Raw genomic sequence first — 27,509 nt, 5'->3', positions numbered from 1 at the left:
TTAACAAAGACACTAGTTCCATTAAATGGTCTTAGTGCAGTTGCCCTGAACCTTTTTGAAGATGAGTAAACAGCTTCCTGACCTTTTAACTTCATGCATAACTCTTCCTTAAGATCAACAAAAAGACTTCTTGTGTCAAATGAAATCCCGCTGAGAAGTCACAGCAATCTCGCTGCTTGATTTATAATTTCTTAACCAAATGTCTTTAGAAAGTGAAGATGTTCATTTAAATGCAAATACCTTGGAATAGTTTCATACGAGCAACCATGAAATGGATACAAGGCTTAGGTCGATTCCGAAAGTGTCAGTGTCTCGGCGAAGAAATTAAAAGTTAGTAATGGTCCTAATTATAAAAAAACATGATCAAAAAAACGCTCTTTTCCCCTCATTTAAACTGTCTTTGTGATTTGTAATCATTTTGAAAGTTTTCCTTAAAATCCTTCTTTGCATCGGTGTAATTGTTAAAAATGACCTCGTGGTGAATTTGTCCTCAGCGCCATTTTCCATGTTTTTATAAAAGCTTTATAAATGTAAAAATGTAAATTTTTCAAATATGTAAAAATTTTTTATTACACATGCAAGTTGCTTCAACGTCTATAGTAACTAATTTGCAAAATTGAATTTCGTTTTAATCGTCCTTCTTAAAACAGTAACTAAAAGCATAGTTAGCAAGTATTAAAACACTTCAACGATGCGTTGCATATACAAAGAAAGTAAATTAAGTGAAAAATAGTCTTAGAAAAAAATTTGCTTAACTGGATGAGTCCTGCTGTCTCCTTGAAAATGAAATTTCAATTCAATAATAAATAAAGAAAAATTGAGTGTTCAACAGAGAAAAGTATTTGTTTTTTAAATTATATTACAACAAAATAAAATCTTCTACAATCACTTGTCGCAGTTATCCGCGATCAAATCAAAGATAACTTTAACCGAAAGTATTTAAATTGTGTATTTCTCTGAAATAAATAATTATGACAAAACTAGAGCTTAGCTTAATTCAACTTTGGCAGGCAGAAGAGAAGCAGATTCGAAGATAGAGCAACAATAAACAGGTATTTTTTATTTGAATATTATAAGCCACATGTCGGCCAATACGAATATTAAATTATTGAAAGTTCAAAAATGGTTGCTATTTCTACAACACTTAAATAGGAAAAAGCGGTATTGAAGATCGATAAATTAATCTCATAAGCTCCCTGTTGTGTATTTCCAATTTTATTAGTTAAATTTAAAGCCCTAATTTTCCAAGATTGAAAGCGACAAAATATACTTGAAAGCGCAGATTATTCAATAGCCGAATTGTAAGTAAATGTTATTAAGAGAAAAAATCACATCTTGAGAATCGGGTGCAAAATCGATTCAATATAAAACAATTTCATTCACAACATCGTCTCTTTAAAAAACTCAGAACATTGTATAAATTGATTTTTTTTAAACAACCAATATCTTTCCATACATCTGCAATATCTATTTGTAAAAAATGTAATTGAGAAAATTTAGAATAATTTGAAAATGTATGAAGCCACTAGCAAACGTCTTCTTTCGTCTTAATTTAAATACCTAACATGATTTACTTATTACATTGTTAAATCGAGGAAGTGGCAATATGTTTTAATTGCGTTCAATACATAGCAAATTCATATCTTCTTCAAGTCATGCGCTAGCTTTTTTGATATTTTTGTTTTGATTTTAAAAGAAAATAAAACAGTTTGTTTAATGCATACCCTGTAATTCGGTTGCCTTTGTTGGCGCGAGGGTGAGTGTGCAATAGATTGATGTTTGTTCTTTTTCACTCTCTACACAAGAACAGTTTCCATTTGCATATTTTCTACTTTGTTGTTTTCATCCAGTGACTCTACCATGGTGGAGACCACTGTAAGCGAATCTCATGCCGCACAAGTTGTAGTCGTTAAAGCAGCAGCATCTGAGCTGGATACACAACATACAAGGGACGTAGTATAATCGGTACGTTTTGGTCAAATTGCAGACACTTGTTCCAGTTCTGCGGATGAACGCCCCGAATTCATAGTCACCACATGCTTATTGGCCGCATAATCGGTAACAAAACGATCACTATTACGTGGATGTATATTGACCACATCCTGAGCACAACACCAAATATTTCGCGTAGTTAGAATGCGTTTAAAAGCATCACGAAATTCCTTATTGAAAATGGAGTAAATAATGGGATTGAAAGCGGAATTTGAATAACCCAACCATGATAGTATTTTAAATGTTTGACCGCCTATGCAGGTCTTGCAAAAGGCCGCCACAATATTGACACAAAAGAACGGCACCCAACATATAAGAAAAACGCCCATAATGACACCTACGGTAATGGCTGCCTTGTGATCGGACACGTGGTAGGGTGAACTATGCGGGTTACGTACTTTGAATTTTTTTTGTTGTGGCTTCTGCCGTCGTATGCTCTTGTAACGTTGTTTTTCGGCTACTTCACCGGGTCGTGTAACAGCCTTGATAGACTTTACGTGCTTTTGAGCATAACAGTATAAGCTGTAAAAAAACAAATTACAAAAAACCAAAGCAAGCGAAATTTAATTTCAAAATTTTGTCTTTTAAAAGCAGGCGAATAAAATAAAATGAACTGAATCGAAGATTTTGATAAATATAATAATATACTTTATTTTAAATTCTTCGTCAGGGTATTAATCGCTGACGGTGAATAGGCAAGAATAACTTCTTGTGTTGCGTATTATATATGTAAATGTTATCATTTTTGCCTGTTTGTGCACATTACACTTAAATGTGATGAAATGCATCAGCTGACTAGTCTAGGTAAGGGTACCTTGTCAAACTTTCTAATCCTTGCTTAAATCTCAACCAAACGATAGCAACGTTTCAATGTGCAGAATGTTTGCAAATCAATTTACTATATTTTAATAGAATGAATCCCAAATGTTTTTGCATTGCATGAATATATAACGTGCTTTGCTAATAACATTGTGCCTCACAACGATGATATCTAAATAAATCTGTTATACACGTTTGTCTGTGTATGTCAAGGAAAAATAAACTTTTTTATTATTGCATTACGAAAGAGTGCATCGCATATTTTGCTCGAAAATAACGCTTACAGTACGTTAGCTCTTTCATATTTTTCTAACTAACTGAACTTTGTGATCTAACTTTCCTGAACTTAATGGTATCGTGTTGCATGTATCATTGTCGATGTCTTTTCCTTTCTATCATTTTTAAATATAATTCTATTAATTTCTTGTATTCAATTTATTTTCTTCTCAGTTTCAAGCCTTGAAATCTTCTATCAACCGGGCGCTTTTTTAAAGACTTGTTTCTCTGAGTAAAATTTTGTCTTAATAAACTTAAAGTTGTAAATTAAAGTCGTCCGAACAGCGGCTTTTATATGACTATACACAAGAGTTGGGGCGCTTAAGATTTTCATATGTAATAGATCCATTTTGTTTGTTTTTTTTTTGCTTCGACTGTTACTGTTTAGACTTTTATTAGCAGTCACGTACAAGTGGAAACGATGTATTTTTCACTTTTTAATTTATTAAAAATTAAAGAATTGGTTTTTATATAGTTTACTTTTTGCCCTTTAGTATACTATGAATTCGATATATCCATTCGACGTTTCCATGTCGCACTCTATTCCCCAAGCGGTATCGAGGGTATTGTTAAAAAAAAGAGCAGTCTACTATGGTAAAGCAACTACCATTTTTAGTAATCCCAACGGAATTGAACGTGAATGCAAAAAATGGGATATACAGAAATACTTGAACAATGCACATTCCATTTTGACACGAGTGCAAGTTTAGAAAAACTTTTATTTGAATAAAAATTTGGTAAAATTTTTAATTGAAGTTTTGACAAGTTGGTCGCTTTCTTTTAATTTTTATTAAAGTGCACTTAGGTTTAGCTTAATTTAAAGTAGGTAACAGCTTTTTTTGTTTAGAATCAATACGACAACTCAAAAAAATATATTTTTACTTTTTTAACTTTGTAAATAAGCGCGTAGTAATGAATTTTGGTACAAAAAGTATCTATTAGTAGTTTTCAATGTAAAAAGTGTATACGAATCCATCTGCGTCTGTCGACTGTAATTTCAATTGTTCAAAATAAAGTGAATTGAAATGCGCACATTGACAAAGAACTCACCGACAGTAGATGGCAATCATGACCACGCACGGAAAGTAGAAACTGATACAACTCGAAACTACCGCATATGTCGGTGTCAAATCCAGCGCACAGGTCGGATATTTTTTGCCATTGTCTTCAACTATTAACGGTTGATCGTCGGGTCGATGTAATCCTAGTGAGATGGGCACAAAGGAGACAAAGGCAGCTAACAGCCAAATCGTAGCAATAGTGATGACAACTACACGCCTCGTCACCCAACGACCATATCTAAACGAAAGCGATATAACTTGTATGTATGATTTCTATGTTGTGTTTTAAAGTACACTTTTCATTGATTTTCTAATTTTGTACAATTTATAAATCTTAAAGAAGGAGTTATAAACTCATAACGAACGCACATGAATAGGCAACAATATCTTGACATTTGCACAATACTAACAGTATGGCAGATAACTTTGCTGTATACAATTGTTATAATTGAAATTGAAAAACCAAAGGAAACGGAACTTCGCAAAAAACAAAACATAATAATTTCAACATATTCAAAGCTTTGTGAAATTGTGCAGTTTGTGTGCAAAGCGGAAAGCGCTTTAATATTAAAATTTATACAAAACGTGTGAAGAATTGCTTTAACATATATTATGATATTATTATATATATTAATTTGACAATAAACAGTTTTTATGAATGACCTCTAAGATGGTGTAATGGTCACGTATGATTTTGATGTATTCTGTTTTTATTAATTAATTTCAAATAGAAGAAGTAGGTTGAAACGTTATTGACAAGAGAAAATATTCTAGATATAATGAATAGGAAATTATTTTAAGGTAAGAGACCTAACGTTGAATTTATGGCAAAGGATTTATTTCCATCGCATAGAAAAGCTAAAATAATTTGCAATATAGTGTCCAAAGTCAAATCTGAGCATTAAACGTTTTTATCGTGTTCCCTGACAAATAGATTCAGAGGAATAATGCATTGAACAAGGGTAAACGTACTTCTAAGCACCCATCTCCTTCGATTCCTTTGGATTTGATCTAATCGTCTTTTAACTTTTTACAACTTTTGCATTTTGACGATGGACTTGATAAAAATTTCTATAATTTGTAATATCCCCACAACAATTTCCAATTAAATACATTAGGTTTCCGCCCTCTTTATAAACGAATGTGCAAAAAATTATTTAAAATCAATTCAATGCAATTATGCCTAATAGAGAAGTAAATTCAAGTCCAGTCTGAGATGACCAAAATATTCGTTCTTAAGTATTATTAGAGTTAAAATTATATATATAAAATATAGATATACATCCATATATAATTTTAGGATTTCGATCCTTTCTCAATGCGTTTAAAGCATGCATTTGGTGGCCGCTCATAGTTGTGCAGCAACACAAACCAAAGTAAATTGAATTGATTCATATTTAGCTTTAGCAGAAAACTAACTGAATTGTAGCATTTAACTACTTATATCTCAGGTTTAATTTTTATTAATTTTTTTTATTGTTTTTAGTGAAGTAACTACATGAGAATATTTTCAGAGCATGTAGCTTTTAATTCCATTCCATTTTTATTAACTATCGTTATAGCAACCCGTCGAAAAAAAAGTATAAATGGTGTACATTGCTATCGGTGCATTTAGTAGAGTGTGACTTGTTATTACTTTGGAGTACAGTGAAGCATGCAAAATGGTGATAAACCTTGGCTTTTCATTCGTTATTTTAAGAACCTGTCGAAATCTTCTCAAAAACATTTTACATTTGCAAATTTTCCGTGAAAACATTGCTAGTGCAACTTACATCAGAAGCGATACCAATTCCTAGATTTTGTATGCAACAGCGAGCATTGGGTACGTAATAAGCTCAAAATCTTCATTGTAAGGCGTAGAAATGCGAATCAAATCCACAATAATTATACGACGTGTTGATTGACGGACTATGGGCCAATTTCGTTATGTTCATCCTTTCGTTCCTTCGTCTTTTAACTATTGCTGCAACTCTCCGATTAGGCATAGAAAGAATTTTTAGTTGGCACCCACAAGCCACCATAAAAATGAATACGACCCACCCGCAATTGCAAAAACTCCAACCTAGAGTTTGCAGTAAATATCCATTTAAAATATTGGGTCGAATTATCGAAGTCCAGTATAAATGCAATTCTAACTGGCACAGTTTAACAAACGCTATTGTTCCCAATATTGTCCCTTACAATATTTGATTTGTGGCAGTGACTAGCAGAAGTGACTTCCGATTTAATAAACACATATAAATTGAAGAGGTAATGTAGTAGTGACTAGAATTGAAACCATTTTTTTTTTTCTTTTAATAATAAACCATAAAACACTTTTAATTAATCCTCAATTGGAAGCAGTTTGAAAATCCGAAAGGGAATGTCAAGTCCTCGGGACACATGCGTAGATACGTGTATAAAGCCATAAACGATGTGGTTATAGGCATTATTCTGGAAGATATGCACTCAGACACGTTAGGCAAGGAATGTGTTTTGTTAAAGCAAAAAACATGTAAAGGAAATATGAAAAAGGACAGTACCCTGAATTTTAGGATAGCGTAGCTTATATTTCCAATTTTTAGAAGTTTGATTTGCAAAGCCATTATTCACATGTACTTTCATTCAACATGGTGCGGAAGCTTCTTTTCGGAAAATGTGTTGTTGGAGACGCAAATCTCATGGCTTTGTCGGCTCAATTCATTATCAGCGAATTGCTGCTAACATTTGATAATTATGTTTATTTTACCTGTACGTGCACGTTGGCAAAATTTATTACTTTACTTTATTAGTTTTTTCATGCGACGTAAAGAACGCATAAAGATGTTGAAATTGTATTGAAAGTAAGATTTTAGTTGACAGTAGGTTTTCATTTTGTGTTTGTTGCCTTTTTGATTTCTTTTATTAGCTCGAAGCATATTCTATCCATCTAAAAATTTCAATGGATTTAAGTATTTAAAAGAAGCTAAGCTAAGTTTGCTTAAAAAAAGTTGTAACTATGGCTTCATTTAATGAGGGGAAAAACTCTTATGTGCACTTACACATGCACATACATATATATATTTCATTCGTGAAAAATAAAATTCACCTTAAGTTAGCTACGAAACACAAGTGAAGTAAATAAAGTAAAAGTTTAAAGTAAGGCGAGAACGCGCCTAGGTTAATTTTCTAATTTAGGCACTAATTTATGTAAAAGAGATTGAAGCTAGGTCTAAAGTCACCTTGCCTTCTTCATCATTTTTATGCAAACGTATTACTTCTTATTATATATAGCCGTAGAAAAAAAAAACAAATGGCTTCATGATAAAAAAATAAATTTAGTTAGTAAGGTTAAAATTTTATTCAAAAATCAATAAATATGTTCAAGTTTAATTCATTTGTATTTCCACGCGGAAAAAAAAACAACAAAATCTATAATCACATTTTCAAGTCTACTTTAATCGATAAGTGAAAGACCAATATCTGTATCGAGTATTTGATATTCATGGACAAAAAAATCGAATTTTCTGAAAATTCATAATAAAGGCAAAAGTCCGTGACACCACCACAATTTAAGGAGCTTTCATTGCCTTTTATGAATAAACATGCATATATTTAGGTAGCACTACTGCAAGTGTTTGTGTAAATAAAATATAACGTATGTACATATATAATAAGAGATTGCTGTAAATGAAAGCCCACACTTTGATAAAGAAATATATAAATAGATATATATACATGTGCACACGTGCAATTCCCTCCACTTGCATGTAAGCTTACCTTAACGGATCCTTGATGTGTATGTAGCGGTCCAATGATATGGCACATAAATTTAATATGGATGCTGTTGAACACATGACATCGAAAGCAACCCATGTGTCACAAAATTGTGCACCAAATATCCAGTAACCTTAAATTACAATCACATGTACAACATTATGGTAAATTTTGCTTTATGTGTTATATATGTGTCATAAAATAACAAATCGATTATATATGTTTCTAAGTTTCTTTTATTATTAACTGCATATATACCTTGGCATGGGAATTACTCGATTAACGTCTTTCTAAGAATATATTCTTACGCTTAATAGACGATTTTTAGGACAATGTTACAACGTCGTTTGAGAATAATTCCGATACTGCCCTCCGTCGCCGTTTGAATATAGTTCGCACTCTTCACTAGCACAATCATTCTTACCGGTAAAATACTTCAACTCTGGTCAATAATATAGTTTCAGATGACAACAAGTATTTCAATTATTTTATTTTATTATGATTAAATATTATTCACAGTTCATTTACAACGGTCACCTCTATCGCAATGGCCGTAAAAAGATTCTACCTCCTCTATAAGACTAGTTCAAATACTTCAGACGCGTACAGACGCGATTTCTTGCTAAACTGTAACCATTCCGGTGTGTATACATCTATATCTAACAAATATCCATATCTCCACACGTGCACATACAAGCAAGACAAGGCACAAATGGGTTTATATTATAAAATTTATCGACCATTTATGTCGCTCACATACACGCGCACGAACAAGTGTTATTCTTTTAGCACATGCATGACTAAAGATACGTTGGCAGCGCAACTATTTAGCATGTTCCCTTTGATGATAAATACAGAAATAAACAAATGTTGATATTGACTGTGTGCGTGCAAGTAATTGTTCATAAATTTTTAAAACAAAGAATTTTCATTACTATACATGAGCGCAAAGTGTCTAAAAAGAGTTAATCATTGTTTTCATAAATTATTAAAGCTTTTTGCGAGATACTTACAACAACAAATATATTTTCAAAAATTTTAAGGTCGGTTTTTAAACAATAAATATATCTGCTGATAGTAAAAACTCAAAATTTGAATAAAAAGTCATTCATAGTAAATTTGGTAGACGTCGGCTATGAATGACAGCAAAATTAATTCCTTTGTTATGATGCCAATGGGAGGGTACTCTTAGTAGGAGACTCTGCCAGTTCAAAAGTTTTTACCAGCTACGATATATTTCGCGCTTTATTTTATAAATATACGTCCTAATTTAAAAGACAAGAAATGGTGTTATATAGGTGTATTATAAAGGCGTGTTATATTCTGCAATTTTTTAAAGAAAGCTAGAAGAATTTGTTGCTGCTACTGGCCGTTACTATTGGATCCCTTTTTTATTTTCTTTGCAGATTTTTCCCTTTTTATATGCTTTTTGTATGTTCAATTCTGTCCTGTTTCAGTTATGTATATATTTGCCATATGGTAAGGTATTATAGCTTTTTATAGAACAAATGTGTTTTATAAGGATTCTCTGTTATCTGCTGTCCAGAATAGAAGATTTGCAGAGAATTTGAGGTTTTTTATGACGATAGAAAATTCTCTATATCGAATTAGCTGCTTAATTTGTAATTTAGGACAGATTATCGTTAGTAACACCGCCATGTATTTCAGCTTCGTTTAAATTAAAGTTCAGACGGACGTAACAAAAGATTCTTTTTGCATATACTCAAATGCGTAAATATATATATATTAATAAGTTACCCTAACACTTAGTGTAGGTAGGTGTTCCTTACGCACATTGCAAATATGCCAATGTAAGGCTAGCTTTCTTTATTACATTTGAAGTTATAAAAACACATTTTAAACATAAGAAAACAAAGGGTGAAAGCGATGGGGTATCAAGAGTAAATCAGGACATTTTACTTACTGTACAACTACTAGCAATAGAAACGTAAATCTTCATTAAATGTATGCAAACTTCTATAATGAACTCACGGCGTAAACCCCTACACTAAATGTACAATTACTATGCGCACAACCCATATATAAATAATAGGAATAGAGATGTTCATGGAGACGCGTTTACTTCCTAGATACAATTATAAAAAATTGTCAAAACGCATTATTTGGTTGACTGTATACGTAACATATTTCCTTAAGGTTAGATATAAAGATAAGTCATTTTAAAGAACAATACAAAGGAATAAATTTTAAGTACATTTACTAATGAAGGTGTTTACCGCAGACATGTTGAGTACTTCTGCGTTAATGACGGCCGTCCTTTATATTCGATTACTCATATTTAAGCATTGAAGAAGCGCTGGCTTCCTTTCATAACGCGCAACTGTGATTAGCATTATTCTTATATATATATATATATATGAGATTTGCGAGGAAAGTTTCTAAAAAACTTTGCAGCAATAAGTTGACCGTATGTGCCCACAACATACTATTTATAGAAAAAACAAACAAGGAAGCTACGCTCGTATAAAAATTTTTTCTTAATTGTGGACGCGTTCATTGATACTTTCGCACGTTGAACTTTTGAAGGGTTGTAATGACCACTTGAGCAAAACATCATATCGTACATGGCATCTTGAACATCTTGAGCATCTTATCTTGAAATCAAGAATATTGTGGACATAATTGCTGGTTGCTAGTACTTCAGCACTCTTGTTGTATGTATATGGAGTCAATTCAATTCATTTCAACCTAAACAGCGGAAATTTTTTTACAGAGTACAGAATACACGTCCACTCGATAATGTATATTGCTACAAAGATTCGTGTGAGTAAATGTAAAAATTATGTAAACCATATCGACATATGTGAGCTTTCCTTCCCCATGATAATTGTTATTTGCTACAAACAAACTTCAATGACAATACTAGGAAAGATTTGTAAACTGCAATGGATGTCGATCTGAAACCAGTATCTTATAAGAATACAGTGTAAGATTGGAACACAAACTCCCACTAACAATTCCATCGTTAGCAAAACGTTCCTGGATATTTATCAATTTTTTCTAAGGCTGGCGGAGTTTTGAATTCAAAATATATTTCGTCAAAACCTGAAGGGAAAGGAAAACTATAGACAGGCAACTAAGGTCATGTTTTTTTCTTAATTGTTTTAAAACTTAAATGTATATATATTTTGACGAATCAGATTTCAGATTCTTTAATACATATGTGCATATTGTGGCAGCATTCATCTTAGCTTTTGATTTTATAGAAATTTTTTATATCTATCATCGAAGGATGAAAGGTATAGTCATTTTGTCAAAGCGTTTGCACCGCCCAAAAGGAAACATCAGTATACTTATATTTGGTTAGCATCAAATCCTAAGTCCGTCTGTGTTATGCCTATTGTAAATTTTCTCCTGGCCGCAAAACATGAAACTATCGACTTCAAATTTGGCAGAAACATGGGAAGTTCTTGCACGCAGGTTGGTATTGAAAATGGGGCAAATCGGTCGAAGGACACGTCCACAGCGTCACGTAAAATGAGAACACGTCTGTTTTTTAAACGCAATGAAAAATTGGTTCTTGGCTCATTACTCATAAACTACAGCAAATAAATGGATAAAAATTTGAACGCATATTCTATGGGCGATGGTGTAGCATTTGTGCACAAAAATGGAAGAAATTGATCATACCTACTCAATATTACAGTTAATTGCTTGTTGCTCAGCAACAAGCTTCAAAAATCCCATAAGGTACACAAATTCTTGGCCACTTTCAAATTTGGAATACACCTAAACATATCCGCCTATTCCTCTGTTCATCTGTCTATTTGCGTTTGTGGTAAGCATTCTCCCGTTAGCGAAAATAAAGTTATAACCTTCAAATTTGTAAAAGGATTTGCAATTGACCTAAACTTTTCAAAGGACACGCCTACAACGCCCTCATGCCTATACGACAAAAACGTTTGTTTTGAAAATAGAAGAAATCAGCTGCGCCCACTTCATATTATAGAGCATGAAAGTTTTGTTCTCGTACTTTTTTTTGTCTCTTTTAGCATAATGGTGAGGAGTATAAAAGATTCGCTCCCGACCCGATTTAACTTTCTTACTTGAGTCTTTTTTATCAAAGAGAAAAAAGCGTTGATACTACAAGAAAATATATTTATTTCGCATCAAGCTAGAACTCTTTCTTATAACGGCAATTATAAGAAAAAATTCATTAAAAATATAAGATAAACTAAGAAAAATTCGAACTTACCCAACAAATCGTTAACACCCGCAAATGTCATTACTAGCGACGCCACAAACAGGTCTGCAATCGCTAATGACGCAAGAAATAAGTTTCCAATGCGACGTAGACTGCGTTCAGTATAGATGGCAATGCAGACAAGTATATTTCCGGCTATTGACAAGAAGATCAAAACTGATAGAAAAATACCTGCCGGTTAAAAGATAAGTTAAAGAAGAAAGCGCACTTACATAATTGTTTAATAACAAAAACTAAACGGAGTGTTATAAAACTACGCGCAAAAGCGTTTATATAACAAAAGACAAAAATGAAAACTTCTAATGCCAGCAAATAATTTCCGTTTGTTCTGTGTAAGCATGATGTGTAACAAGAAACATGCAAGCTATGAAATTCACTACCGCGTACTCTACCATGTATTTTTAATATAAGTTTAACGTCTATTTTTTGTGCAGAGAGTGAACGACATGCTCAAATTAAGGAGAAAAACAAGGTGAAAAATTTAGAAACATTCTACGACATTTACTTTACCAACAACTAACAACCACACTAATGATTCCACTGCTTGATCCTCACCCAATATTATGTCCGCCTCTGATGGATTTATCCAGGCGGTTTCATTGTAGTTGAAAGTCGTTATCTGCAATGAATTAAAATCGGCATTTTGATATTATAGTTAGGGCAACAATATTCCATTTCATTTTAGATTCTTATAATCTTTACGTAATATCGTATATTATCAAAAATATAAAAAAATTAAATGTAAATTATATAATAAAATACTAGTTTTCAATGAAAAATGGTAAAGAGTATGCAAAACGCTATTAAAAGTTGGATTAAAGTTATACGGTCCGTATGAATTATTGGGAAATGTCGTGTAGAAAATTCAGCAGAATTATTATATAATTCTGTTTCAAATACTATGTATACACTTTCTACGCTTCGTCGGTGCTCGACACCATTAGAGGTTACTCGCAACGGCCATCAATGTATATATATTCATTTAAATATAAAATATAATTCATTTAAATATAAAAAATATTTATTTATTTGTTTATTTAAATATCGTTCTATTTACATAAGATTCGAAAAAGAATTGAAATGCTTTAGTGCAGAAAGGCTGCATGTTCAGATAAATAATATTAATGCCTATAAATATCGTAAGCCTTTTAACTGAACGCAACGACGAGTATTCATTGTATTTTGAGCAAGCTCATCTAACAGAATACGCATTGAGTACTAACTACACAAAATATTAAGAAATATGAAAAGGCAAGAGCAGCACGCATTTTCAATATTATTCATACGCTTTGTAAGTGAAAATGGGCACCGTATTGGCAAAGTAGTATCTTCAGTTCAGCATTATTTTTGCTTTTAACTTCAAAATGTTAAAGAGCCCTTGTAGAGCCGCCGATTGAAGGAAACAGAAATATTTATTGAATTCGCTCTCTTTTAAAGTATACAAAACCGTTTTGCCTGAATTATTGAATTATTAATTCGTCATTTATTCACAATTGCTCCTTTTTATAAAATGTTATTATAGTTTAAAAAATCTATTTTTTACCATTGCAAGCTGCCAAAAATTTTTTTAAAATTCATTTCACTCTTCAATCGTAAAATATAACTGCTTTATTAACTTTGTAAATGCGGCCTAAGTAATAATTCAGTTAATAAAGTTTATCATGCGAAAATTGTGTGCAAAACAGCTGCGTTCAACTCGCCTCTCGATATCACTAATCATCTCTATTTGAATTTTTGCAAATAATGATTTACAAGGACTTCAAACGGATTTGATATAGTGAAATACGGAGATCTATGCTTATTGAAAAGGCACTTAGTTTATCAAACATTCAAAGCAAGCTCCGTTACGTTGCACACAAAGTCATAAATCTAACCTAGGTGATCTCGGTGATGAGATTAAAAAAATTAAAACAAAACCACAATAACTGAAATGTCGCAAACTATAAACAAATATGTCGCAGTAATCTTTGTGAAACGTAGATATTAAATTTTGGTTCATTTCGTGTTACTTCTATAACTTAAATAAAACCAAATATTTAAAAAAAACAAAAAAAATTATAGCGCGCACATCTGATAAAAACTGGATTCTATAGGCACATTTATTTCAGAGGTTTTCTATTAGTTTTTCTTGATTTGAAATTTTTGGTTTTCTAACTCACATATACCAAAAATATAAATTCAACGAATTTTTAAGAATAGTAGTTTTTTTGACACAGAGTTATTAATACCATACAATAATATCATTTAGTGGATACACCCATTGTATAAGAAAAGCTTGAGTACGAAAAGTAACGCAATAAGTGTTGATATGAACTTTTCTAAGCATTAATAATTCCATAATTCTTTTCTGAATGTCAAATAAAACATATATAACTCGCATATTTTAAGTGGAGAAAGTGAGTTCACCGACTATGCAGAGTGATAAGCAATATCTGTACAACAGTGTTATTTGACTCAAATAAATCCGCAAATCCCTTGAAGCAAACTTTGTTTATTCAGTCACTTTATACCTGTTCGGCATAGTTTCCATTTCGCATTTCACCTTTTTTATTTAGAGAAAAGTTTATGTAGCGAGAACACCTTTTTCACTTATTAATTTAAATGTTTTGTTTTAACCGTGGGTTGTACTTTGACAAAAAATTTGTATTTTCGTCTAGCAAGATATTTAAATAGCTTTTTAAAGGATTTTCATAAAAAACCCTTTTTCAAATAAATTTTGCAAATAACGTTAAATACATTGAACCTTAAAGTTTTTTCTTAATTCAAAAGTGGACCGCAAATTTACTGGTAGTGTGCTTAACTTAGAAAACTATTAACTAATATACTACTAACCGCCAAATGCTTCCTCTAAAACCGCACAAACCGTCATTCGCAATACCAGCATTCTTGTAGAAGTGACAGCTAATAATATATCTTGCATATGAATGATATTTTAATGAAAGTAAGCAATGAAATGAAGTTAAGGCCTTTGAAGAGATCTTTTGCCGTTAAACCCATTGGCTTCAGGAACTTATTTTATATGCATGTATAATATAATCAAGCCTTGCATGAACACATCCAATGTTTCGATGTATGTGTACGCATTAAATTGCAAAGCTTTCATTCAGTCGAAGTTTTCAATAATTGGTAATCGAATTTTCGAGCTTAACAAATGGCTTTGATAATTGAAATGAATTTATTAAGGAAATGTCTTTGAATTATTATTTAAAACGGGCTAATTTTGAAGGCATGTATATAAATATATATGTATATATTGAGTATGTTTTCCTATGCACATACATACCAATTCTTTTATATTAATGAATTTTCGGTGTTTAGTGGAGATACAATAAGGCCAACTCTATTTCAAATATGTGTTTACGATTGGGTAAGGAGCATATGTTAATTCAAAACGTTATGTTTGCAAATGCTTAGTTAACTTTAAGTACGAAATTTGGTGAAAAGGAAGCGCATGTTTCTCACCTTCCGCTTTTTGAAGTGTAACCTAGGAAAAAGAAGGAGTTCATTTGACTCGTGAATGTTATTACAGTTCAAGTCATGAAGGCGAAATTAAACTTCTATTTACTTTACAGACCGCCCCCATTACTTGTTGCAGTTCAATAGAAAGTGTATCTCAGCTTCGTTTGATAGTGTTTCCCGCTCGATTGCTTAATAATATCGAACTATGATATAATGAAAAGTCGAGCACCTGTGAACCACTTGTGAAGGACGAAGCACTTTGGTCAATTTTTAATAATTCTATATACGCGTATGTTTACTGGGAAGTCTGATGAAAGGAACGGTAAAAATGTTGTTTATTCATCAGTAGAGTTAAAAAGAAAATTTTACAATCTTTGTTTTGCCATGAGACAATTTTTTTTCTACAATCTAAGAGAATTTATTATTCGTCACGCATACCAAAGGAATAGATTTTGTATCTTTTCAATTTATTCAAGTTTTACTAAAATAAGTAAATGCTCTATCAAATATCAGAAACCGGACATCGAAATAGGAGTTAAAACTATTTTAGGAATTTACATTTGCACTTGTATCACAAACTATGCATCAGCTTGAGTGCTTTTCCTTTTCAAAAGCATACGTGCTTACTTGCTCCAATTGTACTTCGAGTTACTATGAATATTGAATTTGATTACAAGAAATCGTAAAAGTGGTAAAAAAGCAGTTATTTTGAGCCATTTATGTGTGGGTTTTTTCTTTTGATCGTTTTAAATCTAATGTTTTTGTTTATCGATATGCTTTATAATTAAATATACATTTATCACTCCATCGTGCAATATATCAATATATGGCAGAGAAGAGAAAACATATTTGATTGGTATTTAATTTAGTGTGTAAAGAAAAAATTCAATATTTATGCTTATAGCATTTTTTTGATAAATAATTAAACTATTTTGATATTTGGTATGAAATCGTTCGCCCAGCAATAAAAAAGACTATATGAACTTTTATGGCATCTAGTTTTATACTCATTATCCTAGCTGACTACAACATTCTGTTTGAATTACTTCTGACTACACCACGGAAATTCTATTTCTTCGATTGTGGGGGCCAGTTAGAAGAGGTGTGCTGTAGTTTGTTCGAACAAAATAAAATTATCACTAAGCAGCCCTACCAACAGTAACTCATGGAATTAAGACAAAACATTCGCACAAAATACAACAAGTCAGGATATCATGGAACTGTTTGCTCTGTATTTGTCTTATTCCCCGTCCAATAATGTTCGCTTACTTATACCGTTTCTTAACCGCTTTTCCTCGATCGGTCCTATTTTGTCTGTAATTTATCTAGAATATGGATTAATTATTAAAATTCTTTGACTGTCGATTGTTCCCAGGAATACCACTGAATTACTATTTCCTTTGGACATTTTTTTTCCACTGCAACTTGTAGAGATTCATGGAAAACGTTTTTTTTTTTTTGGTTGAAAAGAAGAATAAAACAAAACAAACTTAGAAATTTGTTCGATTATGAAGCGTTTTAAAGAATGATTTCAGTTTTTAACTTTGAGAAAATCGATAAATTATGAAATGCATATTTTCTCAATGCAAGCGTGAAATTTTTTACTTCCAGCCAGAAGTTATATTCGTCTTTTCAAACGTTCTATGCAATGCCATCTAAGAAGTCGTTTGCTTGTTATATGAAAACATAGCTCATGAAGCATTTTCTTATTAAGTATTTTCGTAGATATTGACGTCATTTATCTGTTACCAAAATTTTGGGAAAAAATATTTTGTAACCATTTTACGAATCCCTCTGAATATTATGTGCACTAAATTAAGATCTCTGTATGTCTGCAAGCAGACAGTCATACATTTTCTGAAAGATAAATAATTTATATGAGGTTGTCTTCTAATTTTTTAAATACTTAGCGAGGATTTATAACTATATTCTTTGCACCTTTTTTCCTTTTTTCTGCCCTTTGATAAATATTTTCGAAGGTATAATAAAGAAAACTATTATCTATCTTTTATGGCTTTCATGTGGGATATGCCTTGTTTTGTCATAGTTTTCATACACACGAGTAGAAAATGTGAATGTGATGTCCATCAGTAAACAAAAATTCGGAAGTGAGAATATAAATAAGATTGCCTTAAGTAAAGACGTTTTCCAATTGACTGTGCTGTATGCGTGTCCTGTAGGGGGTAATGGTGCTCTAAAACACAATAAAAATTCAAAAATATACCAGAATTAATTGTTCATAATTATGCTAAAAAGTTGCGCAAAGTAACGCATATGGACTCGTTACTAACAAACGAGATGAATTACAAACCAAAATCTCTTCATATTGACATTTATTTATCACTTATTTATTAACTTTATTTAATCATCATTTTGTAGATCCTAACACTCTCTGCTCTGCAAGCCAACCTATTGTGCTTCACTTTAAACGTATGTTTTTATTTGTAGATTTTCTTGCGCTACTTGCATCTTGTAATTCCAGTTAATGTTTTTTAATTAAAAATTGCTGCCTTTTTCGATTCAGTGTATTTAAATAATTGCCGGATTCGATGATGGGTGATCAAAATAGATGCTTTGTTTTTAAATTACAATAAAAACGAAATGATTTCTTTTTATTAAGGAGGTTAACGACCTCCGGATATTTGTAAAAACTCTGTTCTGGAATGCAAGTTCTTAGTTACTTTTTTACATAACTCGACTCTTATTTCGCCAATAATAAGACGGTTACGGAGAGGAACTAATAACTCTTGCCATAACTCCAAAGAAAGAAATAAGAACACCTACGTAGTTGTGCTGCACGACCTTGGTAGCCACTTTGTATCGGCATTTGTGGAGATCACACGCTCGTTGAGGTTTTTTAAGTCAGTTAATTAATTGTGCCACGAAATGTATGTTATATTGTATCATTTTCTTGAAATCGCTAATGGTCCAAGTCGAAACTAGCTAATTCGTATCACCGAAAATCAGCAATCCTACTTCTCTAACATGGCCCATTAAATGTAAAGCCGAAAATCACATCCAAAAATTAAGTTGTGTGCACGTAAGCACTCTTTGGAAACTTTAGGAACAGCCAGGCTTGTTTTACTTCAAAAAGCCAATTTTCCTTCTTTACGAAACCATTTAACCAAATAAGAGCTTCATCACTAGGTTTGCTCATGCGGGACAGCATGGGCCGAACAGATTGATTATTTTTGTAAGAATTTCAACAATTTCTATGCACTATGCAACTGCATAATATCCCATTGCGATTGTGATTTGGCAAACAATACTTGACACAAATATCAATTTTGTTGGGAATCTTGAAAAATACATAGAGTTGCATTGGTTTAAAAAAAGGCAGTTCTTTTTTGATCACCCTATATTAATAAATATTATTAACAACTTCATTCAACGGTAAATTAATACCTGAATGATGGACTAAAATGGATTGATTAATCTTAAGCAAATTTTTCATCTTATATTCAGGCGTAATAAATTAAATGAATTAGCATAAAAATCAAATGCGAATTGATGTTTAGAGTAGTATGCATATAGTACGTAAACGCAACGCAGATTTCTCACATATACTGTCAGGTTTGTACGTATATAGTTGACGAAGCCCAGATTCGCAAATAAAATTCATTAAGTAGGATTCAGGAACACTTGATGAATTTGACTTGCCAGAAGACCTCATATGCTCTATGACGTCTTGAAGAGAATGTAACAATTACTTATACAAAATCTGCAACGCTACTTCTACTACCTATTTATTTTCATATGTAAGCATTTTTTTGTGCTGTAGACGGAGTCCCTAGGAAAAAAAACTAAAAAAAAATATTCAGAAAAATCATAAATAGCTATAACAAATGAGTTTTGACAACGTATCCAAGGAAGCTAATTTTATGCTATGGTATAAAAAATTCTGCCTTAGAAAATATGTAAATATTTTAAGAAATATCTGGAATGTGCTTTCCAAATAAAATAAACATGTAGAGAAATTTTAATACTTCATTCTAAACATGGAAATATTTTCAAAATATACATAATTCTATACGACTCCTCGTAGTCCAAAATGCTCATATTATTTCTCTGTCTCTATATATTTCTATACATATTCATAAAATGCATAAAAAAAGATGGACAAACCAAACGGCACAAGCGAAATGAAATGCATGGAAACAATCGCGCAGATGAAAAGCACATAAATAAATCCCGCATAAACAGATATGTTTTTGCAGCATCTCTTATTATACTTATTGAAGCGACTCAATTCAAAGCTGTTTAAAGTTTTAGCCCGATTTCGTTTCCATTTTAAATAATTCTATCGGTTTAATTTAATCTTTTTTTAATTTGAAACCAGTATGATTTGACCCGCTATCGCTATCCAACACCTATATGTTTTATCTTAAAATTTCTAGGAGTTTTTATCGGGTATCTCCATTTAAAAAGATAACAATATATTCTCGCAATATTTATGAACGCGGAAACCTCATTAATAGGAGAACTTGCAAACGTTCATTTAGTATTAACAAACGGTTTCAAATTGTCAACTAAATAATCTAAAAGTAAGGTATAATATTGTCTGTAGAATACATCTAAAAAGTGGATGTAAGTTCGAAAGTTTCGCTTACTTTTTCGTTTGTACAAGCATTTCGGCAGCAATATTGCACAATTCTGAAAAACATTAGTCTCACAATCCTTAAATCTATGCATTAGTAGATAATTTGCTTGCCAGTGACAATAAAAAGTAGGCAACACACGCGTAGGTTGCTCTTGAACGTTATCGCAAACGATGTTAAACAGCAAACCAGGCGATAAGGTTAGCTTGTAAATGCATAATTTACATACAACTCTTTTTCAGTAGCATTTAGCTGAGTAAATGTACAAACAATCTTAAAATCAATCACCGTAAAGTTACGGCAATTCTTAATGAATGAAACAACAACGGCGTAGAAATGCGCATCAGAGCGCATTCGTATTTTTCTCGCCGGTTATCGCCGCGAATGTGTCTCTATTTTTGGTACTTTTATATTCGTAATAATTCATTAAACTTAGCACATACTTGTATATATTCCACAGAATAAGTTTGGAACTGTGCAAATATTCGGGTACAACATTAAAGATACTCAGGTGAATTAAATAAAATGGGTCCTAAGTGGCTACCTTGAAGTACACCAGACGTCACGGAGAATTCATCCGAGGTAATGAAGTTAAACAAAACCCTGAAAAGTCTATTGTACAGATAAGAGCTTGAAAGCATGAGAAGTAAACTTTAACGGATTGGTGACCGTGGATCTTCCTTTTCGAAAGCCATGTTGGAGAGGAGAAATATACGATTTGGTGGCAAAGGCCAAATGCTGAATCACAATTCACTCGAGCAATTTATGCAAGACACTCAACTTGGCAATGCCTCTGTAGTTCTCTACAAATTGTCTTCCACATTTGTGAATAGGAATAAGAAAACTAGTCTTCCAACACAATAGACTGGTTAAAAAGCTTACATATTCTTATGTCCTTAGAACTTTCTAAATTTCTGTTCCAATAATCATACAGAGACGCATTCGTAGGCATTTTCTATATGAGTACGTTCGCTTACAAATTACCATCTAACTCCGTACTTTCATTACACGGAAATCGCAAAAAGCGGCGCAACAATGTCACTATTATCCATGTTATCGCTGTTTACCTGAATTAATGTGCTCTCTATTGATTTTTTCCTCGCTTTCGCTTAAATTGGAATGTTTGCTGAAATGGTAAAATAAACGTATGTCTGTATGAACGTCACACATGTACATAACTTTGGAAAGGAGTTCACGTATAAGAACATATTGACTTAAATTTTAAAACAAAGTTTACGTGTTTTTTAACTATGCTCATGCAAGTGTTCAGGATTTTCCTATGTATGTATATCAGTCAGTAAAGCAAGTAGAATAAGTCAATAAAACGGATAGATATCTATGCAAGAAACAGAGACTTGCAGGCGTATGAGAGCATATAAAGGCTGTTAAAATTCGATTTATTAGCTTTTACTGTCACGAGCGATCAACAAGAGTTGCGCACATACTAAACGTAAAGTAAGCAACTCTTGAATTTAAAGTAACGCTAATTCCGAAGGACTCTAATAATAACAATAATAACTAAAATAATAACTAACAGGTGTATTTTGTTAGGAAAACTTGCTTAGAAGCCAGTGCAAATAGTAGAGTGGACAGCGATAAATTCTGATGAGTAACTACTCTTTAAACGCATTATCGCGGCAATTTGTCTTAGTTGGCAAAGTACACTGTATAGCCATGCCCTTGAAGAATCCATAAATTATGCTTTATTTTATAACATACCTTTAAATTTGCTTGTTTAATTTTCATTTTCATTAAAGCCAGCATCGAGTAAAGGCGAATACCTTCTTCCAAGATTACTTAGGAAGAACTTAGCTAATAATCTGATTCTTTACAATTTCATAGAAGACTTACTTTAGCGTCCTTATATTATAAAAATTTTTCGCATATTCTACTGTAAAACACACTTAGGGTTATTGGTACAATAAGGACACACATTGTTACTTATCATTGATGCAAATTTTAATTTTTAAATTAAATTTTTTATACTCAACTCTGTAGAATGAATGTGAAAATATTTGCTAAACGTAGAAGGAGTCTTCTGAGATTGCGTTTCATGTCTATGCTCTTGATCAATATCAAATTCTACATCGATTTAAACATGATCGGCTGACCATAAACGTAATGTGCGTTGCAAACATTCTCCTATCCGCAAAAATGGAGATATCGATTTAAATTACCCAAAACATTTGGGAATTCTTGCAGGCAGGTTGGCGATGGGAATACGCCAAATCGGTCAAAGGCCAGACCCAGAAATTATATAGTTGCCGAACTTTTAATGTTTTAGTAAAGATATGACCTAAGAATAGTTACAATTTTATGGCTCATCAAATGCGCACGAGTGACGACAGGTGGTCGCTACTAGCATTCTGACTAATGTTAAAAGATACTTAAAAGAAATGATTTCACAAACCAATTTTCGTATCATACGCGTAGTTAAAAATAAAATTTTACAGATGTTAAACTCTTTCAATATTTTTGCGAAAAAGGTATTTCTTGCTTCTTTTCTTATTCTAAAAAGTCAATAACACAAAGGAGAATGCAGTTCCCTGCCGCGCTTAACTAAAACGAGAAACAACTTTCTTCTTCGGTTTTGCTACTTCCTGGCTTAACTAGTTTTTGTAAAAATTGAATTATTCTTCTTCTATACATTTAATAAATAATTGAAAGCCCGCTCACCGATAGTCGCACAAACAAATTGGGCTTAAAATGTGTGCTTTGACATATTAAGCTTATTATATTAAACAGAGCCCATTAGATAACGTCACATGCTTACAACTTACACCACTTAACATTCTGTCTTGGCAATAACAATACTAGCCAGCTAGGGAATTTTTCGCTTCTGCGAGCATAAGTATTTTCTTCAAATATCACGAATACGACTAAGCCAAATTTCAAAATGGTGTAAGAGTATTATGCGAAGTTAGTTGAACTATTGAAGAGCTCTTCAACAAAAGCAGCAGTTTGTTTGGTCTCGGCTTTCGAGTTTTATTTTTATTTAAATAAAATCAATTTTTCTTAATTACATCAATGACGATAAAAATTTTTTTTGGAATGTGTTGATTATGCAGCCATTGAAGCCGCCTTTGCTTCTTCCTTCTTTAAACTAACAAAAGTTTTTCTCTTTTCAGGAATGGAATGGTATCCTCTGCCCACGGTGATATTCGAAAAAATTATTAATTAATTCAAACATATAAAGCAACTAAAAATGAAGAGCATTTTATTTAAGGAGTCTCACACACAGTTTTTATGCTACATCTACGGTCAATTCCAGAGTTTTGTGCACCTACTTGACAAAGCGAGAAAGGAAAAAAATAGCGGTAAGTTTTCTAGAAGGGTACTTTCTCAAGCATATGTATCAAACAAACTTATGGACCCAAAATAAAACTGTTTTATAAATTTTAGTTTTAGGTTTTAATTTTTTGGTTTAAATTTGTGTTATACCGGCTATATTCCGTTTTTTTTCAAGTGCTCGAACTTGTCGATAAGAAAAAAGTTATCCCTAAAAAATCTACGAAGATGTTACGCGTTCCCCGCTTTCATTATTAAAAATACGTTTCGAAACTCCTTTTAAATGACAAGTCCGTCCAAAGGAGGGATTGCACATACCCTTTTTCGCATAACGGTCAAAAGTAGTGTAATTCATGCGGTCTTCTAATTGCCAATTGCATTATGGAGGCAAAGAGAAGTATTTATAATTATACTCACTTAGAAACTTACTCGCTTCTAAATATGTCCTCAAATAGGCACTCTAAACTATTTTATACCGCAGGAGAATGATCTTCTAAAATGTCTGCTTAAAAAAAACAAGAAGAAATGCACTGTGTCTTTTAGACATAAAGCAGTGTTGAGAAGTTACCAAGAAGTTTCTCATATCTACATCTGTTTATAATAATTTACATTTATAATAAAAATTGATTTATTTCCAAGCGATTATTAATTAACTGCTCTGCATATCCTTTGCATTTATAGCATTCTATACTTAAATATCTTTTATTACTTACTGTGGTCAGTTCGTATTCGTTTGTGAGCAACTGAATATCGATCTCGATGTCGAAATTCATTTTAGTTGTATTCGTACTGCTGGTGGTGGCGGGTGTATTATTGTTGTTTATTAACTGTAAGGGTAAATGATCGATCATCAAGTCATCTATTCTATTTAAAATTGTTGCAGAGCTGCCCATTAAAGTTGTATTCATTTGATGATTAAAATTATCGTTATACTTGTTGTGGTAGTTGCTACTTTTAGCTTTAATGCTGGTAGTGAAGTTATTGCTTATAATATTATTTTTAATATTGCGATTGTTATTGTGATGGTTACTACTGCTACTGCTACTGCTGCCGTCACCGAGTGTTAGAAAAGATTGTACCACACCTGGGCTATTTAAAGCTGCAGCGGGAGTTGTCGTAGAGACAATAGAAGCCAATGCTGCCAAGGCTGAACTAGTGAGAGTCGAATAAAGGTTTTTGCCCATCATTTCTGCTTTTATTGCGTATTAATTTCCTCTTCTATGCACATAACACACACTAAAGCCGTTGACTGTGAACAAATATTAAAAAACTTTTGAACACTAACAGGTTTTGCACAGTTTACAACAAATCTTTTTAAAAAGGAAACTAAGCTGCACTGAGCTAACCAACAATAAAAAATTGAAAAGGAAACCTCAGTTTTAGTTATTTTTTATTAAAAAATAATAATATTTGAGCAACTGGTTGTAGTTGTAATTTTTATATTTAACGTTTTATAATTAGCATTTATTTATTCAAAATTTGTTCATAGTTTTTCTATTCTATTTATTCTATTTTAAAAATTAATCCCCTTTAATATCAAAGAGGAAACCCCCTTTGGCGTCAGCTTTTCTTTTCATTAACCACCTAGAGATTTTAATTTCATTTACCGTTAGATAGGCGAAATTTACTGCTGTTCTGTGAACAGGCCCCCAATGTAGGCTGATAGGGGACCTGATGAACACAACGTTTTGATAAGATCTTATTTCTGCCCTACACCACAAAATGCTACACTTTTTCTGTTGCTAGCTGCTTAACAAAAATATACAATAGCGATAATGAGTCAGCCGAATTCGTAATTTTCTCATAAACTTATTCGGAATAGCGCATCCTTTCAATATAGAGACGAAAATTTTGGCAAAGTTAAGAATTTCATCAACTGCATTTCATAGTTGCTTCTTGTAACAAAACTGTTGACAATAATAAAATAAAAACTGTTCAAGCCACACTCGGTTGTGTGAATCAGATGCCAGGAACACCCATTACGATAAATTCGGAAAAAAAATATTTTGAATTTGACTTTCGCAAATTCGAGAATCTATTTTTTTGTTCCGGAAGTTATATAATATAAAATCGAACTTTTTATTAGTTACATGCAAGCAAAAAATGCAAACGCCAAGTTAAATATATTAAAACCAATTTTTTGATGCTTTTGCATTTATTTTGTAATTAAGAACTTAATTTGCAACAATTCTTTAAGAAGACAACGGTTGAGAAGATGGCGTTTTTTGTTAAGCAATTTTCATAAACTTCGAAAAAAAATGTTATATAAGTTTAATACAAGAAATGTGCAATAATTGTTTATAAAAATGATTTTATTTCAAATGTTATTCCATATCAAATATTTAAAAACAGTAGTCCCTCTTGTTAGGGAATATTGTAAATTTAGAATTATTTTTCTTAACAACAATGCACTTTCCTAAAGGATAATGGACGATAGGAAACAAAAGTTGTTGCATATTTTTAATTGCTTCGAAACTATGAATTAAGTTGTTTACTGAAATTTTATGCCCACTATGCGACTAATTAAAAGATATTCAATCGACCCAAAAAAAATCACATGTGTTGCAGTAGAGAGCCAATTTGAGAGCAATGTTGACTATCACATGTGTTGTAGATGAGTATAATTTAAAAAAAGAGCATTCTACTAACTAACAGGAACTTCCTTTAACGTAGTAAATACCTGAATGTATTGGATATGCTTCAAGGGTTTTTCATTTCTTTCACACGTTCTTGTGCTTCCCATGAAATAAGAATTTTATAAAGTGATCCATTTTTGGATGTCGATTAATAATTTTACGCAATTGACCTGCAAACATTATAAAAGTCTAATATAAAAGTTACTACTGAGTCCCTATCGAATTATATCAGAATTGTGGAATGTGAATATAAAACTAAAATTCATTTATTTTTATCGTCCCATTATGAAGGCATTATGTAGAAATTTGAAGTTAGAAAAAGGCACACGTATTCTTTTTAAATTGCTTTTGCATGATAAATATTTTACCATGGAAATATTTTGTCAGTTTAACTTTTTCTTCGTTTTGGCGTCACTAATTACTACATGTTAAAGGTGACACATGAACTCAGTCACGTTGTTACGATATTACATTGTCCTAACACGCAAACCCTAAGATGGAATGGTGATAATGGTTGAAAGAAGTGAAACATTAGCAATTATGTTCAAGCAATTACTTGAGTTCTCTTGAGTTCTTAACATTTGAAAGAAGTATAATACGCACACGTTCTAACAATAATAGAGATGATCACGCAATACACGTATATTACGTAAACAATTATTTAAAGCAGAACAATAGGAAAACGCGCCAATTTCGTGACTTTATGTGATGCGAAAAATTTATTGGATAATTTTTATAAATTTCATAAAAGTTTATTTCACTAAAGGATTGTTTTTAATTTTTCAAAAATAATTGTATTTTCTTTTAAAGTCCGTGAAGTTTTCTTGAGTGCCCAAAAGAAATAAATACTTTTTTTGTAGTAAAAACAATCTAACGTCCGTTATGCGTTTATTTTCCATTTTTTTATGGCCATTGTTAAATTCCATCCACCTTTCCTTGAGCTCTAAAATGCTTTAATAATGCAAACATGCACTAGGTTTAAACGCAATATCAGGAAACCAAGCGGCCTTCTTTTACGCATAAAACATAAAAAACGAGACACATATTTTTATTAACAAAAATCACGCAAGGAATAATCTTTTTTGAAATTTTGAACTGATGCGAGTTTTTATAATAATTACTTTAAAGTTTTTTTATTTTTGTTTTTCCTTTTCTCTTTCATCGCGAGTATTCCTTGACTCGTATTATAAATTAATACTCAATATAATCGTAATAATAAACCTGTGAATTTTATCATCTCGTTTGGATAAATTTAACTAAGTTGGCAGCAATTTCCAATAACTAGTGTATGGAAGGATTCTATTCAACTTACTTTATTTCACAACCTGTACCACTTACTTATTACCGACATGTTTATTTGCGCGTTTGATTATTATTAATTAGATACATTTATCATTAAAAAATTATTTTCTTCTTTTTT

At 31.9% G+C, this 27,509-nt stretch overlaps 1 protein-coding gene across 5 annotated transcripts; it reads right to left on the bottom strand.

Annotated features, from left to right (window-relative positions):
- Positions 1-1,535: 1,535 nt before the first annotated feature.
- Positions 1,536-27,509, bottom strand: LOC119634969 (dopamine receptor 1). 5 transcript variants are annotated; one of them, XM_038029432.1, is made up of 7 exons: positions 27,402-27,509; positions 24,167-24,702; positions 12,619-12,727; positions 12,100-12,279; positions 7,887-8,016; positions 4,138-4,386; positions 1,536-2,514 (listed from the first exon to the last, which is right to left on the bottom strand). In XM_038029432.1, exons 2-7 carry the CDS (start codon positions 24,638-24,640, stop codon positions 1,977-1,979), a joined length of 1,680 nt encoding a protein of 559 aa, XP_037885360.1. In that variant the 5' UTR covers positions 24,641-24,702; positions 27,402-27,509; the 3' UTR covers positions 1,536-1,976. The 5 variants fall into 5 exon arrangements, with proteins under 5 accessions (XP_037885360.1, XP_037885363.1, XP_037885362.1 ...); XM_038029435.1 differs by having other exon boundaries at positions 12,664-12,727; XM_038029434.1 differs by having other exon boundaries at positions 27,428-27,473.

The sequence above is a fragment of the Glossina fuscipes genome, unplaced genomic scaffold (assembly GCF_014805625.2).
Source record: "Glossina fuscipes isolate IAEA_lab_2018 unplaced genomic scaffold, Yale_Gfus_2 3, whole genome shotgun sequence".
NCBI classification, from domain to species: domain Eukaryota; kingdom Metazoa; phylum Arthropoda; class Insecta; order Diptera; family Glossinidae; genus Glossina; species Glossina fuscipes.
Note: the sequence above shows the minus strand (reverse complement) of the source record. Positions and strands in the feature narration are given on the sequence as shown.

What these genes read in the sequence shown, in the direction of transcription:
- LOC119634969 (XM_038029432.1), bottom strand. Translation starts at nt 24,640, where the DNA reads ATGATGGGCAAAAACCTTTATTCGACTCTCACTAGTTCAGCCTTGGCA. An exon ending in ACGAATACGAACTGACCACA is followed by an intron (nt 12,728 to 24,166) that starts GTAAGTAATAAA and finishes AATTCATTGCAG; the next exon opens with ATAACGACTTTCAACTACAA. An exon ending in AGTGTGGTTGTTAGTTGTTG is followed by an intron (nt 12,280 to 12,618) that starts GTAAAGTAAATG and finishes TTTAACCGGCAG; the next exon opens with GTATTTTTCTATCAGTTTTG.